General features: G+C 37.9%; 1 protein-coding gene across 2 annotated transcripts in view; it reads right to left on the reverse strand.

Annotated features, from left to right (window-relative positions):
* The window catches only part of LOC122789943 (arf-GAP with Rho-GAP domain, ANK repeat and PH domain-containing protein 1-like), a 1,460,469-nt gene that overhangs the window by 117,916 nt on the left and 1,324,963 nt on the right, over positions 1–17,590 (reverse strand). For both annotated transcript variants that reach the window (XM_044057421.1, XM_044057422.1), the window contains one exon: positions 10,032–10,231. In XM_044057421.1, coding sequence (XP_043913356.1) covers positions 10,032–10,231 — 200 coding nt within the window. The remainder of the gene's footprint in view (positions 1–10,031; positions 10,232–17,590) is intronic.

Genomic DNA, 17,590 nt, shown 5'->3' on the forward strand with positions numbered 1-17,590 from the left:
GGTATCCATGACCCTTATGGACAGAGGCCGTCAATAAGAAAAGTATTATCCTTACTAACAACGCCCATACAAATCCCTTAGTTACCTCTCTACTAAAATCCCCCATATAGACGCCTATGATACTAGAGATCCAAATGGGTTTCAGGTATGTGGCTAGGCTTGTAAGGATCCCGCAGTGGTCATTAGCCTAGTATCAAGTTATGAATCTGTGGTCTGGATGCACTATGACAGTGCAAGCTTAGCAGACTTGAACTCCACTAGGTGACACCTAGTGCTCCTGCTAGGTGTCTCTTTTCTGCTGAGCCAGGGCTGCTTCTCCCCCACCCTCTGGCATCTTCCACATCTAGCATCTACAATCAAGCAAGCCACTATTTGAATCTGGGTCACCTGCGCTGTAGTAAGGGCTTTATCCCTCTAAGTCATGGATCTGGCTATCCTCCATCCTGTATTATCCAATGAGATCAGAGGAGTTACTATCATGACTCAGAGAGGTTAGAGGAGCTTTTGAGTATCATATAGGCACCTATTCCCATGGTGGTTGGATAGTCCACTATCCAGTTTGATAAGCTTACCGCAAGAGTATCTGTCTTCTTACTCACGAGTGCTGGTTACAGTGTTCATGTCCTTCATGGCTCACTTGTATCCTATGTGTCAGTGCTTGTGGCTGCAACACCAGGCCATCCACAAGCTGGGCTCCCATGTCAGCTCACTCCAATACCTTTTCCTTCAAGATGGATGGGACAGCATTGCAAGTTACTCCATTCTTCTCCAGAGCCCAGTTCACTAACTGAATATGGATTAGCTGGTATGCAGTGAAGCCATAGAACCACTGCATCACAGAGCCAGCCTATGGTTTCTTAATGTTGACACCTATGATATTCATGCCTATTTGTCATATACTGTAAAATAACATGCAAGGGGGTTCTCTACTGCTAAGTTAATAAGGAGCTTAGCATTAACATAATGCATCTACTGATTTATTTATTTATTGTCATTTGTTAACCGGGTTGGTCCAACTGAGCCAGGGGCCCATTTTCAGTAGAGACCCGAGGAGAAAAGCTCCAGATACAGTTCACAATATCAAAAACAGAGATATATTTTACAATGGTAAAATATGAAGTTGTTATACATAGAAAATAAGAATAGCAATTTTACAGAGTTGTGTACAAGTTGCATAGTGTTAGTATAAAACAGCAATAAAAGGTTTATATGCAGAAATATATACAGATTTCAGCAATAACACCCCGTACAGCAGTATTTACAAGAATCAGGGTATATGTCTACAGTAATAGATGTATTAGAGAGAAAAATAGAACAATATGATGCATGGATAGAGTCAGGAGATAGACTTTAGAGGAGAGCAGTAAGATGTCAGGTAGGAGTTTGACAAGGACAGGACCAGGTGTTAAATAGGTAGTTTTTAAGTTTGAGTTTGAAATAATTCTTATATTACAGGGAAGGGCATTTCAGGTATGAGCAACAGAGAATTTATAAAGGGATTTACCAATATTTTAATTGGGTTTGTAGATGTTGAGAAGATTTTAGATGGGGGTTATAGAGTAATACTAGGTTTGAGATGGAGGGACAGGAAGTAGGGTTATAGAGTATAGAGTATAGAGTGTGTAATATGTAATTGTGGAAGAAGTTGTTATTTTTGGAATTCATGCCAAAGTAAAGACTTAAGGATTTATATAGTTGACTGGAGGCAAATCTATCTATTTTGTGGTAGGTTTGTTCTAATTTGGAGAGGTGAGATGACAGAAGGTTAGTGTACAGAAGTCCAAGTTTTTAGTTGTTTTTCTTTATACACTGATTGATATGCATGTCTAACTTTAGTTCGTCATCAATACTTACACAAAGTAATTTAGTATAGGGTTCAGGTGTGATGGTAGTATTGTTAAATGAGGTAATAGAAAAGGAGGATTTAAGATTATTCATTTTTTGGAAGGAAAAGTAGAAGCTTTGTTTTTTTTTTTTTTTGGATTTAATATTAGCTGATTATCAGTGAGCCAGGTTTCAATTGAGGTGAAAGTGTCTTGAGTAAGAGCAAGGAGTTCTGGGATGCTGTGGGTGGTGGTGATGAGGGTTGGAGTGTAGAGATATTTGTAGTGGTGTGTAGTGTGTTAGTGAAGATATTAAACAAGAGGTATCCCAAGATGGAATCTTGGGGAACACCGGTGCTAATGGGTAGAAATGGAGAGGTGACCGATTGCCAGCATATAGATTGTTGTCTGTTTGATAAGTAGCTAGAGAACCAGTTTATAGAAGGGGTAGATAGGTGGAGATCAGAAAGTTTGGATAACATTTTAGGATGAGAGACTGTATCAAAAGCCTTTGAAAGATCAAGGAATAGACAGGAAACTAGGTGGTTATTATCCTGGGCTTCTGCTACAGTTTGGGTGAAAGAGAGTAGTGCATTATGTGTTGTGGTGCGGTCTAAATCCATGTTGGGTGGGAGTAAGAAGATTGTTATCTAGCAAATGTTAAATAGTTGGGTGTGAATACATTTCTCAAGAATCTTGGAAAGTGGGGAGAGAATGGCAATGGGATGATAGTTGGATGGGTCTGTGGAGTTGCCTCCTTTATGGAGAGGGATTGTGAAAAAGGATTTCCAAATGTTAGGGACAAGGGCTTCAGTAATAGAGTGATTTATAAGGATAGATACAGGATAAGCAATTGAATTGGGAGTGATTTTGAGGAATTGGGCGGTTAATTTATCGACTGAGAGAGAACAAGATTTGAGTTTATTCAGTTGTGTTTTGATGAATGAAGTGGTAACAGGTTGAAAAGAGAAAGTAATGGGGGAAGAGGGACTGGAGGGTAATGCTAGAGAAGAGGCAGTGGGACTTTGTTGTGTTAGTTTTTGAATTGATTCTATGAAGTGTTTGTTTAAAAGTGCTACAGTCTCTGTGGCTGTGTTGAGAGGGAATGGGTTGTGGGTTGGAGGTTTGCTGGGATATAGGATTCTATTAACCGTATTCCAAAATTCCTTAGGGTTGTTGTGTGGGCTACTTTGGCTGGAGTTAAAGAATGTTTTTTTTGTCTTTAATGACCAGCTTTTTACTCAAGTTCCTAAGTTGTCTGTAATGTTGGAGTAAGGTAGGGTTTTATTCTTGATCCAGGTTTTCCAGGCAGTATTCCCTCTGATGCATAATAGAGCATGTTTGCTAAGTGAGCCAGGGGGCATGGTTTTATTTTTCCCTATTTTTTCTGGTTGGAACCATAGAGTTGAGGACATCAAGGAATGTCTTGTTGAAAGTAGCTACTGCATCATTAAGGGGGAGGTTATGAAGGAAGGTCCAGTTGATGTTGGACAGTATAGAGTTGAACTTAATGGGGTCAAATTGAGTTAGATTGCAACATTCTCTGTAATGGTGTTGTTTGGGAGAATGTTTAGAAGTTCTATAAATATAAGTAGGGGAATAGTCGTTGAGTGAGCTAGGAAGGATGCCAGGGCTATGATAGAGACTGGGGTCAGAAGTAAGGATCCATTCTAGTATGGAACCTGTAGTAGAGGTTTTGTTGGTTCTGGCAGGGGAGGAAATAAGTTGGTGGAAACCAAATAGATTGAGGCTGGGAGTTGAAGAAGAGGGAGGTAGTGAAGTCCAACCAATGCTGATGTCACCAAGTATAATAGTTTCATAGGAAACATGTTGGGTTAGCCAGGAGAGAAAGTTTTCTAGAATAGGGATATTGTCACCTGGGGAGATATAAATGGATACAATGGCAATTTTTTGTGAGGGTTGAGATGGCAGTTTACAACTAGGATTTCAGCAGGAGCAAAGCTGGATAAGGAAGTAGGGAGTGGAGAAAGAGTAAGTTGGTCAGAATAAAGGATGGCTATGCCTCCACCTCTCTTGTTTGTTCTATCAACATGATAGATGTTATATCCTGGAGGTAGGATTTCAGAGGTAGAGATGTGGGGGTTTAACCATGCTTCTGACAGGGTAAGGATGTCAGGAGAGTTCAGATGGATCCAGGCATGCAATGCTGGGATTTTGATTACAATACTTTGGATATTTAGAGATAAAATAGTTAGTGATTTAGATGGAGGAGAATGAGATCAGGGTACTGAGTGTGGGTGGGTGGGTAGGGGGTGATTGTTTGAGAAAGGTGGATGAATTAGGCCCTGTGTTGTGGTGGATGTCCCCATCTAGGAGTAGTGAATCAGAGTGGTTGTCCCTGTCCAGGAGTAGTGAGTCAAGCAAACCAAGTACTGGGGAGAGTAGGTTAAGAGTATAGGGGGTTCTATGTGTTATACAGTTGGAAAGAGATACACTAGGGTTGTTTTTTATTGTAAAGAGGTTGAAGAGAGAGACTGGGAATAGATATAGAGAGATGAGAAATGCGGGTGGGTTACAGACAGTGGTAACTGTGAGAGAGGGTATGTGTTTGTGATGTGAAATTCAGAGCTGTATGCTAGGATGTTGACAGTAATAGGAGGAGGAGGGGGATAGTAAGGTAAAGTAGTAGTAATGAGGGAAGTATAAGGTGACAGAGTGTTGTGGTGAGTATCTTATATTTTAGAAGAGAATAATGAGAAGCAGTGAAAATGTTTCAAAAGAGAAGTAAGTAATATGAAGAGAAGGGCTAAGGCTGATTGGTAAGGTGGATAGTACAGTATGTGAGAAGTTTAAGAGAAGGAGAAAGGTAGTTCAGTGCGAGCAGATAGAAAGTTGGGTGGGGGGAGCTTGTTTTTAATTTAAATAACTGTATTTTAATTTTCTCCCACCCAACCCTGCACAATGTTAGGCTGCTCCTCCCTGGCTTCCCCATTTGCTTATCCCTGGATCCCCCAATTGTTCCCATCAGATACTCCAGATGTGACCATGTACCAGGTAAATTCTCTGAATATTTGGGGTGTTGACCTCAGTGCCAACTCTCTATTAGGCTCTTTAAACAAGGGATCTGCTAGGAAAAACTATCAGTTACAGTTTTAATGTTTCTGTGGTAGTGTATATATTGCACCTTTTCCTATTATTTAGTGACTCCTGTTCCACTGTTACCATCAAACCTTTTCTCTTTAGATTTGCCCATTCATTCATTTCATTCTTTTGTTTTTTTTTATTTACAGATGTAACTTGCCCTAGCTACAGGACTAGCTAGTGCGATAACATCAGGATGTTGTTGCCAACCCCTCACCCCCGTGTATTAATCTGAGATGACCTATGTGGCTCCTGGTCTCCATAACAGGTTGGAGAGAGATTAGGTTGTCACTGCACTCTCCCACATGCATAGCAGAGAACAGCAGAGCTGGCCATCAGCCACTATATCAGTCATACCAGCAGCTAAAGTCCATTCCCAAACCCAGGTTGCAGTGGCACAGGCAGGCAACTTGCATCTTTGCCACTGAGCTGGCTAATTTAATTATATATCCGCACTGCTTCCACTGTTACTATATATGTACAATTTTTCTGTTGTGGAATTAACTGCATTTTTAACTTCAGGGCCATATGGAAAATGGTCTACACTCAGTGGGAACTGGCTGAATAACAGTGTGCAATAAGGAAGTAAATGAATCATAGTAAAGACAGAGGTCAAAGGGTACAATGATGACAGAACTACTGTTATGTTGCTTTTCAGCTTTTAAAGAGGGTGAGATTAGTGGTAAGATAGTAACTTTATATAAGGCCCAAAAGGGAGAGTGCTTCAACCATGAGAAACACAAAGAAAATAGTTAATCTGGGGTCCCACACGACCCACAGGGCAAAATGCCCATGACAATTAACAAAACTACTAATTTCATGAACATCTGAAACAACATAATGCAATGGAGGGTAAGGCTCAATTTGTTAAATATGTCAGATTTGTCTGGTGGACTCTTGAGTGTTCTCCAGTTTATTAGGACAGACACAGCTCAGATAGTGTGTGTTGTAAACCCATTATTCTTGGAGGGTTTAAGGAACAACATGTTTGTGAGGGAAAGATATGCTGTTATATATTCACGTGAACTGGGTTTGCTTGTGTATGTTGTGCACTTAAGTGTTCTTAAGTTATTACACAAAATTAAGCGTACTCACACTGTGAACAGATTACCAAAACTAAAAATTAAAAGAGCTGATGCATTGTTCCAGGTCTACATTTCCTGAATCAAAGGCTTGATTATGGATAAGTCCTCTCTTTCTTAACCGGGCATATATTTGATATCTACCACCTAAAAGAAATAACTGTGTTTCCTTGTGCTGCATTTTTATTGAGATTGTGCTTAAGTTGAATGCTTTTCGAAGTACTGACTTTTCAACTATTTAGTGTTGATAATGTTTTCTATGACTTTTTTTTTTCCAGAAACAGTGACCAGACTAAAAGGTTAGTTTCACAATGGAAGATTATGAGATGCGTGGTATAACTCAGGGGTCCTAGCTGCAATATATGGTCTTTTCATATGTAGTGTGATGCATTTGTGTATATCAGTTACAAGTGGATGGTAAAACATGGAGATAACAAAATGGCATGAATAATGATAAATCAATAAAGTAGGAAGTATGTGCATAATGCCCTGGGTACTATAGCAAATGCATGAACACAAAAATAAAAAAAGAAATGTGTAAGGTAATTCACACTGAAGTTCAAAATAAAATTAATAAAAAATAAATGCAGCTACTACAGAAAATGAAAATGATAAAAAAGACATTAGGGAGAATAGTGTGGGCGTGAAGCCAATATGATATAACAAGGGCAGGGCAGGGTGCTTATTCCTATTTATAAATTAGTTTATTTATTGTAAAAGTGAAGTCATAGCACTTCCCCTTGAATTTATTGTTAAGTTTTGTGTACTGATACATTAAAATAAATAAACTGAAAAGGATATAGTGCTATAGTAATATAGTACAATGAAGTCTTTAACTATGAGGATGTACTAATGGGACGTATTCTATTGTCTCTGATATACAAAAAAGAACAAGTGATACTTGTATATAAAAACAAAAACATTCCATATTTTAAAGAATGTTTGATTATAAAGATGAATGCATTAAAAGAACTACAAAATAATGTGGTTTATGTTGAAAGCAGATACTTATAAAATAAAAATAAAACTCATTAGTTTAAACATTGGCAGAGGGCGGCCACGGAGGTGCAGCGGTTAGCATTGCTGCCTCACAGCAAGAGGTTCTTTGGTTCAATTCTTGGCTGGGGTGCCTTCTGTGCGGAGTCTGCAGGTCCTCCCTGTGGTCGCGTGGGTTTCCTCCGGGTGCTCCGGTTTCCTCCCACATCCCAAAGACATGCAGTAGGTGGATTGGACACTCTAAATTGGCCCTAGGTGTGAGTGTGTGGGTGTGTGTGCCTTCTGTGGAAGGTTGGGTGCCGGGCTGGCAACTTGACACCATAAAACCCCACTGCCAATCATGAGCGGACAGATGATCCGCTGTGGCGACCCCTAACCGGGAAAAAGCCGAAAGAAGAAGTTTAAACATTGGCAGTAAAGCATAACTCATTAGTGACTTGCCATTAACATCTCAGCTGTCCCAGATTTTCAGGGCCATCCTTTACTTGGCAATTGAATTTTATTCTGTTTCTAGAAGAAGGTCTGTTTTATAATAATGCAGAGCTGATTACAGTCACTGACAGTTATGTGGTGTTAATCTTACAGAGTTGTCATTTTTTTTTTAGAAAATAACAGAATAATATAAATGCCTTTATGCCATTAATGTTTAAAGAGAATAGTGTCTGGAAATTGTTACTGATTATAGCTCATTGTCCACCTGGTTATTTGGTTCATGAGAGAATGCTGTTGATAGTTCTACCACCAAGAAATGCAAGTCAAATCCATGGTTTGAAACACAGCTAGAACGATTATAAACTGCAATTTAATTAAGGGACCTCTGTATGGCTACATGACTTCTGTATCACACAATCATTGTTTTTTTCACATTGCAGTTTAGGTAATTGCACTGTCGTTTTTTTTTAGTACTCCACATTTGGAAACTTTGTATCTTTCGGCTTTTCCTGGTTAGGGGTCACCACAGCGGTACTCCGGTCCACTAATGATTGGTAGTGGATTTTTATGTACCGGGTTACCAGCCCTGATGCACAGCCTTCAACAAAGGCATGCCCCATTCACGTATGCCTCCACAAAGAAGACGCTCTAGCTGAAATCAAACGGGACAACGTCTTGCTGTTAGGTGGCAACGCTACCGCAGCACCTCCACCGCAGTATACTCCACATTTGGAAACTAAATACACAAATTCAGCACAGCCTGAATATTCTGGCAGCAAAAAATTTATAAAGCAATTATCTAAATGTGGCATAAACAAGAATCATCACTAGTCATCTATAGGATTGGGGCTGAACACAAAGGCAAGAAAAAGCATAACAATCATCTACAAAATACACTTATACAGACATTAGGACAGATGATAGATGCACCATCAGGGAGGAAATGCTCAGAATGTATCATGGGGAAATAAAGACAGTTTATGCTCAAAAAAAGTTATATATAATTATGGATTTGTGATGTGTATAAGAACTAAAACAGATTATAGCCAGGAAGAAATTGGGTAGCAGCCTGCTGCAAAATATATATATCTCATTAGATGCTTTATTCTTGCTATGTAATGTGGTTAAAAGGAAACACACACACACACACACACACACACACACACACACACACACACACACACACACACACACAAGAAAAAATATGTACAAGTACAATGTTAGAGCACTTTGGTAACTGAATTTCCACATGCATTTCATGTGGCAACAGTTAGTATATTACTATGAATACTAGATAATATCAAGCACAGTGGTTTGTTGTCACGTCTATGCCACAGAGCTCTAGCATCTGGGGTTCAAAGCTGACTTCCAGTCACTGTCTGTGGTCTGTGTGTGGTTTGTATGTACTCCCTATGTCTTTGTGCTTTTTTCCAGGCATTCTGGCTTCCTCCCACCTAGTAAAAGCATGCTGGTTGACTGGCTATATTAAATTTCACAGACATTTTTTATTTTCCTTTGACCTTGTGGTCTAGCTCATGACTGTTAAGGGTCCATGGACCAACACACTAACCTGGTAGGAAATATCACTAATATCCTATTTAACAAATGTTAAATAAAGTGCAAGGTAAGATGCATCCCTTCAGAAAAAAATGCACTCATTATGTATAATATATATATATATATATATATATATATATATATATATATATATATATATATATATATATATATGTATATGTATATAATATAAATATGTATATGAATGTTCATGTATAAATATTATTCACCCTCTTTACATGTGGACTTTGTGGACAGAGTGAATGACTGAAACTCAGTCAAGTGATCCTTTTTTTAAATGCTGAAGATATTGGAAGAGGAAAGTCTGAATGCATGCAGGTGAGGAAAGTATGGGCTTAGGGTACTAAGGCTGAAACCTCCAGATATGCTGAAACTTTTGGCATTAGGTATGGGAGTGTTTGTGTGAGTGGTTTCAAGTCAGGGTTAGAATAACGGCTAAGTAGTGTTGTGCATGTGGTACGTGACTGAGTGTACTGTGTAGTGATAGTGTAATGGAAAGACTTTTTCTGCAGGTTTAGTGTTAGTGTGCATTGGTAAAGTGGTACAGAGAGGCAAAGTGTGCGTGCGCGCGCTTGATTGTACATGTGCAGGATCTGATTAGCTTCTTTTTTGGCAATTGGTTTCTGCAAGCATTCTGTAGTACAGATATAACAACCGAAATAGAAAAAAGAAAGACCCAAAAGATGATAGACTCAGTCCTTGCACCTGCCCTTCAAAGCACTTGACAATAAGTAGAATAATAAATTATGGGCATGATATACACTGCTAACTTGATAGTCAGCTGTTTGAATCCCATAAAGGCACTAATCACTCTCTGAATTTAAAGCAGCTTAGTTTCAGCAGGAACACTTTCTTTAAGACCTAATTCATGAACAAGGTTTCAGATATAAACAAATGACACCTGCTAATGGTGCAGGGTGGTGGTGGGATAGTTCAGATGTATAAGTTGTACATATAATGGTGATGGCTAATTTTAAACAGTGTAACAGAAGCTGAGGTTTCAATAGATGTGCATTACCATACTGTGTCAAAAACTGTAAGCACGTCTGCACTGCTGGTGGAATGCTTTCCTCTTTGGCATCCCTGGAAGTCTCTGACATTCGTCTTAAATATACACTGAGCAATGGATGGGGCACTCTGCCAGATGCTACAATGCCGCATAGAGTAGCATGCCACAAATCCAGCTGTTGTGGCCACTCAAACTGTAGATACCAAATTCTAAAGAAAAAAAGAAAAAACATATTCAAACAAATGTGTCAATTCCCTTTCTCCTTTTTATCTTCCCAGTGCTCTGACTCAAAACTTACAAACAAATGCGATTTATCAGTTAGCAATGAAAATATGACCACTTCATGTGCTGCTCAGCCAAATATTATGAGCAAAACCGTTGTATATCTGACAGTACAACTGGAAGGCATAACTGGCACACAGTAAGGAATGAGACCATTGCCACTTCCAGCATTCTGCAATGTACATGAAGCAAAAACGATCCTGTTTAGCAGGAATGTCAGCCATTTTGCAAAAATGACCAACATAATAACCTACTGAAACAGATTTGGCTGAGATAGAGATGGACAACACATTCAGAAACAGATTATTCTCTACAGGAGGTTGTGTCTCCTATGTGCTACATTTGGATTTGTAACGTTGAACAACAAAAATGTCGACTTACCTTTCATCGATGCCTAAATGTCAAATCTGCACTTCATTGAATGGCCAAATCACCAATTTCTTTCCAAGGGAAAAAAATCGGTAGGCCAACAACGCAAACCATATAAAAATAAACACTTTTAAGTGGGGGGTTTTGCCCCCCACACTCCCCTAACTAAATATACTAACTCTGAGATCACACTACAGTCAGGAAAAGGGCAGCTGTAACAGAAGAGTCAACTGATTTCTTTCCCTTGGAAAGAAATCAGTGATTTGGCCATTTGATGATGTGGAGCTTCGACATTTAGGTGTCGGTGAAAGGTAAGTTGACATTTTTGTTGTTTGATTTTATAATATAGACCCCTACATTTAGAAGGTGCTGTGTGCATTGAACTCTTCTTACTAAGGAAACCCCCCTCTGGTTTGCACATAAGAGTTTGGCACAAATTTTTCAGTTAGCAGTTTGTTGGCAGCAGCTGTCCTATACTCTGATGTGTGTAGTTCATTTGAGTGTCTTTACTGAGAATTCATTTCATTGCACTTTATCAAGACTACATTGACTTTCATTGTGCAAACTGGTGGCACAATGTAGTACTTTTTTAAAACTGTTTGTTAGTGTTGTATGCAACCATGGTATAAGCAAGTGTGTCTGTGTGTTTAGGTACTGGAGGGGGCTTTTCCACCTGCAAAAATGTTCTTTTCTGTTTTTGTACCATTTTGTGGCACTTTAGTCAAACATAACCAAACTGGTGACAATCCTATCAATTTTCCACAGCAGCCTTTTTTGTCAGTTTTTAAAAAATCAGATAACATTTATGGCTTTGTTAATTTATTATCCAGTCTGCAGATATGCATTCAGCATATGAATTAAACAGGTAATGTACAGCTCATGAATGATATGCCCCTATTATGTAGTCATTCACTGGAAATGCAAATGAATATACAAATAATCTGGGTGTCCCACACGACCAACATAGCAAAATGCCTGTGCTAATTTGTGATGGTGTGTTTTTTTAAACTTGGAAGAGCAAAATAGTGCTATGTATTCCTGACAAAAAAAAAATAAGTGTTTGAGTTTGAGCAAGTTATTTAACATAATGGTGCTGCAGATTATCTGGACATGAATGTGGGCATCAGCTTTGATGAACATGGCTTAGTGGTAAATCTCTTTGTGTATGGTGTGCATGGTTCTGGGTTTGAGCCTTGCAGAGGCTGTTTATTTTTGGTGGGAGGATGGCAAAATGGTTAAGGTGTTTACCTTGGAGACACAAGGTGCAGAGTTTGATTCTCACATGGGGTAATTGTCTAGGCTTAAAATGGCCAACAAAGGCAATTAGCCTAGTACTAATCTATGAACCTATGAATTTTAGATCCTAGAAAAACTGTTTTGTTTTAATCCATTTAAAAATGAAAATACTTGCTTTGCCTATTCTACTAATTATTCATGCTATTTTGCTAATCAGGTTCTAAACCATCCTCATGCCCTTTCTGTCAGTGTTTGGTGTAAGTCTTCTGCACTTTTGTATCCTTTATGTGAGGTTTCCTTTTTTTCAGAAATGTTTGGTTTTCCAGCCTGTTCTCAGTGTAGTCTAAAAAGTAGAGGTGCTCAGAACTAGTTAAAATGCTGGGGTCAAAATTCAAATCAAACTTATAATTATGTCAAAGTATAGTAATCAAAAATATAAAATAAATAAAAGAATAACAAAAGTCGACGTGAACGTGCAGTAAATTAAAACTATACACTCATAAAATATCATTATTAAAACAGAAGAAGCAAAGTAAAGCTCGTGGAAAAGATACATTTTAAGAGACTTCTTAAACCTCTCCAAAATGTAATACTACCAAAGCTGCTGAGATAGCAGATTCCAAACTTAAAGCTCTTGCTAGCAGAATGAATGTAAACCAGATACCTCAAGATGGTCTCCAAACACTACAAATGTCTCTTGAGTACCCTCAATGGAGAACAAGGGACGACTCAAATAGACCACCTACTGTTTAAGATACTAAGATGCAAATCACATAAGGACATAAATATCACTGAAACCCTTGACAATCATATAGGATTGTTGTAGTCAGCCTGGGTAGACTCTGCAGTTCAGGTGTAATATGACTACACATGACATACCAGAGAGTAATTTAACTGATGATTTCTTTATCAGCTGCAAATTTTTAGATCTGGCGTTAGATAGTTCTAGGTTATGAGAACCGCAAAAGCCCAGGTAAGAAAAGGCTGAAGCATAAAAAAACACACTGCTCATAGAGTATCTAATGGAACAAGGTGCTATTTCTTAGACAACAGAAACAGGCCTTCACAACTATAAGATTTCAGACCTTATAGATAAGCTGCAGTCTTTTACCCTCATGAATGAAACAGGGATTCACTTCCAAAGTGGCTGGACTGTTGGAAGCCCTAAGGATGGCATGAATGAAGTGCTTTGGTCTTGGAGGTATGGAGTCCTATATGATCACTACTTCTTTCTGAATGTAAATTAACAGAGGGACTATTCATAGACTTGACCAGTGGCTTTGAAATAATAAAACTATAAACATCTCCTCCACCAATTTCAGCATGTTCAGCTTTGGTTCCACTACTATAAGTTGGTTTGAAAGTTTCCTAAAAATATAACATTTCAATTACACTCAGAAAAATAATTTTTCTGTCTGGGAACCATTACTACAAGGGTATCCCAAGGATCTGTCCTTGGTCCTCTTCTGTTCTCCCTAATTGTTAACAATCTATCATTTTACCAGTCACACCTCAATATGGTAATGAATACAGAGGACTTTCTGGAATTCAGTAATAGAATGTTATCCTAAAACAGAAGCTACAAAATAACTTGACAATACTGGAGGGAACAAATCACTATGTTGCTAATTAATCTAATAAAAATATCATGCTGTTTGGGTCTCCACAAAAATTGCCATAAAATCTGTAACCATTTATGGTATTATGGATATCTTGCCAGTTGTGACTGAACAAAAGTACCTGGATTAAGCTTAGATCCCACTCTGTCTTTTAATAGACAACATTACTAAAATTCTCCACCAACTAAAGCTTTACCACAAAATCTCATGCCTCCTATCTCCATCTGCACACCATGCCTTGCTAGAAATGTCCTTGTCACCCATATTGAATACAGACTCCCCATAATACCATCTTGCACAAATGTTGTGCCTTTCGGCTTTTCCCGGTTAGGGGTCACCACAGCGGAACTCCAGTCCGCTAATGATTGGCAGTAGATTTTTACGTGCCAGATTTCCAGCTCTGACACACAACCTTCAATGAAGGTATGCCCATTCACGCATGTCTCCACGCAGAAGACGCTCTAGCTGAGAATCGAACTGGACAGCATCTTGCACAAATACAGACAAAAAAAATCAAAGAGCTATAGACAAAATTTGCAGATATGTGATGTTTGCAAACCTACAAATTCATCACTGCCAACTCTTGCAATGCTTCAATTGGCTTTATATTAATGAAAGAGCCACTTGTACTGTTGAATGCTTAGATATGTAAAATAGTAAAAATGGGACAGTGCCCACCTTTGATGGCAAAACTGCAAATTACCTACCAAAACTATGCCTTAAGAGATGTACAAGAAGGGCTAACTCTCATCAGACCCCACTTCACACCTTCATCAGGTAAGGGTATTTTGTAAGCATGGAGCTGTCACTTCAAATAAACTCCCACCTGAGGTGAAAGAACAAAACACCCTAAAACTGTTTAAAACAAATTTTATGAACATTTACTGAATGAATCCGAGTGTTCATACTATAAGGAAAAAGGCTAATATATGCATTTAATACACAGATCAGTGTTTATAATACAAATTAATTACTACAATACTGTTGAATTCTTACAACTGTAAATATTGTAAACATCTTGGTTTTCAACATACTGTAAAGAACTGTTCCTCAAATTTACTTTATTAATTATTACTATTTTGCAATGTCTGCTTATACTGTAATGTGTATCTGTGCCCTTTGGGTTTAGGTCATGGCTGAAAAGGATTTGTGAAATTCACTTATCCAATAAACAAATTGTAAAATGTAAACTAAATAAAATAAACCATTTCTGGATAACTTTTTTTAAAACATCTTTATTGATTTATAGGCAAATGTACATTTATATAAAAGTAATCAAACTGTATTACCAAATTCATGTTTACAAACATTATACTTCACATACATTGCTATAGATCATATAACCTAAGCAACATTGCATAAATTATTCAATTCCTGCCCTTAAAAAAGCAAGAAACATCTCACACTTTTATATGTGAGCTCATTCTTTCATTCACTACACAAAACTCTTGACCATAGCTGAATGGGGACATAAACTGACTGGTAAACTGAAAGTTTTGCCCTGTGGTTTAGTTGTCACTTCTCTGTCATGGTCTTTTACAATGTATACACCACTGCTGTCACTACACCAGTCAACTACTGAGACTCACAGTCCCCTCTACTCTCACTCATGAAACGAACCACCCCCCTCTCCTTAGGTACTTAAACTCCTTTACCAGAGGTAGCTGGAAAGATCAATCTAATCTTTTCTGGGAAAGAAATGTGACTACTGATTTACATCATAACCACTTCGTACTCACCAGTGAATTGTCCAATACATACTGGAGATCACAGTCATTTGAAACTAAGAGCATATCACTATCTGTAAACAACAAAGATGCAACCCTCACATGTCAAAAACAGATACTTTCTAGATCTCAAGTGCACTTTGACATCCTAGCCAGTAAAATCATGGATTTAAACACCTTGCAGATTTCCTCTACATTAGTAAGGCCATGACAGAATATAAGGGAATAAATGCTGGGAATATAATATTATAATGAAGCCATCTAGATCTTAGACTAGATGTGTCGTCACCATAAAAAATAGCAAACAGCCATCTTTTCCAAAGGTGAAAAATATTTAAGCAATAACCCACGCCTGGGTGTGGGTAATGCTGGATTTACCCACAGTTGGTGTGGTTTGGTCATGAGGGTGAAACTTGAGTGGCCAAACAAAGACAACCGTGGGTAAATCCAGCATTACCCACACCCAGAAGTGGGTTATTGCTATTATGCAATGACATTATTTAACAAAAGAATACTTACTTTTCTTAAATAATGGCATTGTATAATGCCTCCGTGCTGCCCTTCCGCAACTGTCTGGTATTCTGCGGCAGTTCTGATAAACTGCGCATGCGTATGCTTACGCAGTACATCAGAGCTGTATGTGGAAGCAATGGAGAAAGCAAGATCTCCGTTGCTTTTTAGAAACTGTCTCGCTATGTTAAAGGGGTTTAACTTAGTGAGACAGCTATAAAAAAAGCAATGGAGATCTTCCTTTCTCCGTTGCTTTTTTTACAGTTGTCTCACTATGTTAAACTCCTTTAACATAGCTAGACAGTTTCTAAAAAGCAACGGAGATCTTGTGTTCTCCATTGCTGTAACAAAAAAAGACTTATACTAATGGAAAAAGTCCGGGCGACTGGACCTTTTTTCATTAGTATAAGTCTGATTTACACCGTGCACGCTGACCAATCAATGTGCACATTTTAGAATATTAATGGGGGGTCGTTGTATAAGTAATTTTTTTTCACAGCGAAACAAGTATAAAAATACAAATAAAATAATATTGATATGAAAGCTTTAACAAAGCATATTATGAAGCTTAAATCAGCCAAAATATTATATTTAATAAACTTTACCTAAATCTGGCAAGGATCTTGATCTTACTTAAAAGGAAACACCAATACAATACTAGGTGTTCATCAATCCCTCTCAGTAAGATCACTTCTTTCTGAGTTTATCCTTCATCTGGGGATCTTCTCTACTAAACAGATATTCTTCATTGTAGTTATTAACTCTGCCGTATTCATGAAACAAGCACTGATCTTTAAAGAAGAAAACTCTTGATGATGAACTAACCTGAATTGCAATAAATGTGTGGATGTACTTACTGTAAGGAGCAGAAACTTTATGCATATGATGATTCCTTGTGATAGGCAAAAATATAATTCTGATAGAGGCATCCTCTAAGTGAAATAAGCTGTTAGTAGAAACAATGTGTGGAGTAACCTGCTTTTTAAATAAAATGGATGGATAAAGATCATTTGTTTTAAAAATAATGAAGTGGCTTTGAAAATGAAGTGTGGCTTAGAGTTTTTATACTGTATAAATCAGTTTAACATTTGAAGGAAAACTTAACAAATGCTTGCAGAAATGTACTGAGACACCTAGGCCAGTGTCTTTCATAAATCATGCGATTTAATTGCTAAGGTTGTATAAAACCACCCATTTTTACTTTAGATAATAAAAGGCATGACTTGAATTTGCAAAGGTTGTATAAATTGATAGCAACCTTCTCATCACAAAGGGTATATACTGCAAATACTGCACTATTGAGAGCTTTGCATCTGATATTTAGGGTGGGTATGCCTATTAGTAAATAAAGTAAGGAAAATTGTTGTATGTTGAAAAACCACAACCCAAGGGGAACAAATGTATGACTTTAAGAAATGGTAAGATTCTCATATTAATGTCCCTGTGTGTAAATAAACCCCAAGAAAGGGGTAGAAGTATTCTGATTCCACCTTTCTTAACTTGGCAACAGAAAATATTGCAACTTGTTTTAGTCAACATCAGGAAAAACATTTCAAACTGAGATACTAGCAGTATTCGTGTGATGTGAAGAACTATTTAAGTTCTGATTCAAACACTGCAAATTCCGTGGTTACATGGTCATCTGCTTTCCAAGAAGAAATAATACTCTAACCACAACTATTGACTGCTGCTTTCTCAGTGATAGGATTCAGAGATATCACTTATTTAAAGGAGACTTAATGGCAAAGGGATGCAACTAGTCATGTTTATGTGTTTCAAATTCGAAACTAGTAAAGAAGGAATGTATGATCTAACTTAGTACTGA

Source organism: Protopterus annectens, chromosome 15.part0 (genome assembly GCF_019279795.1).
Source record: "Protopterus annectens isolate FY-2018-M chromosome 15.part0, PAN1.0, whole genome shotgun sequence".
In the NCBI taxonomy this organism is placed as follows: Eukaryota; Metazoa; Chordata; order Ceratodontiformes; family Protopteridae; genus Protopterus; species Protopterus annectens.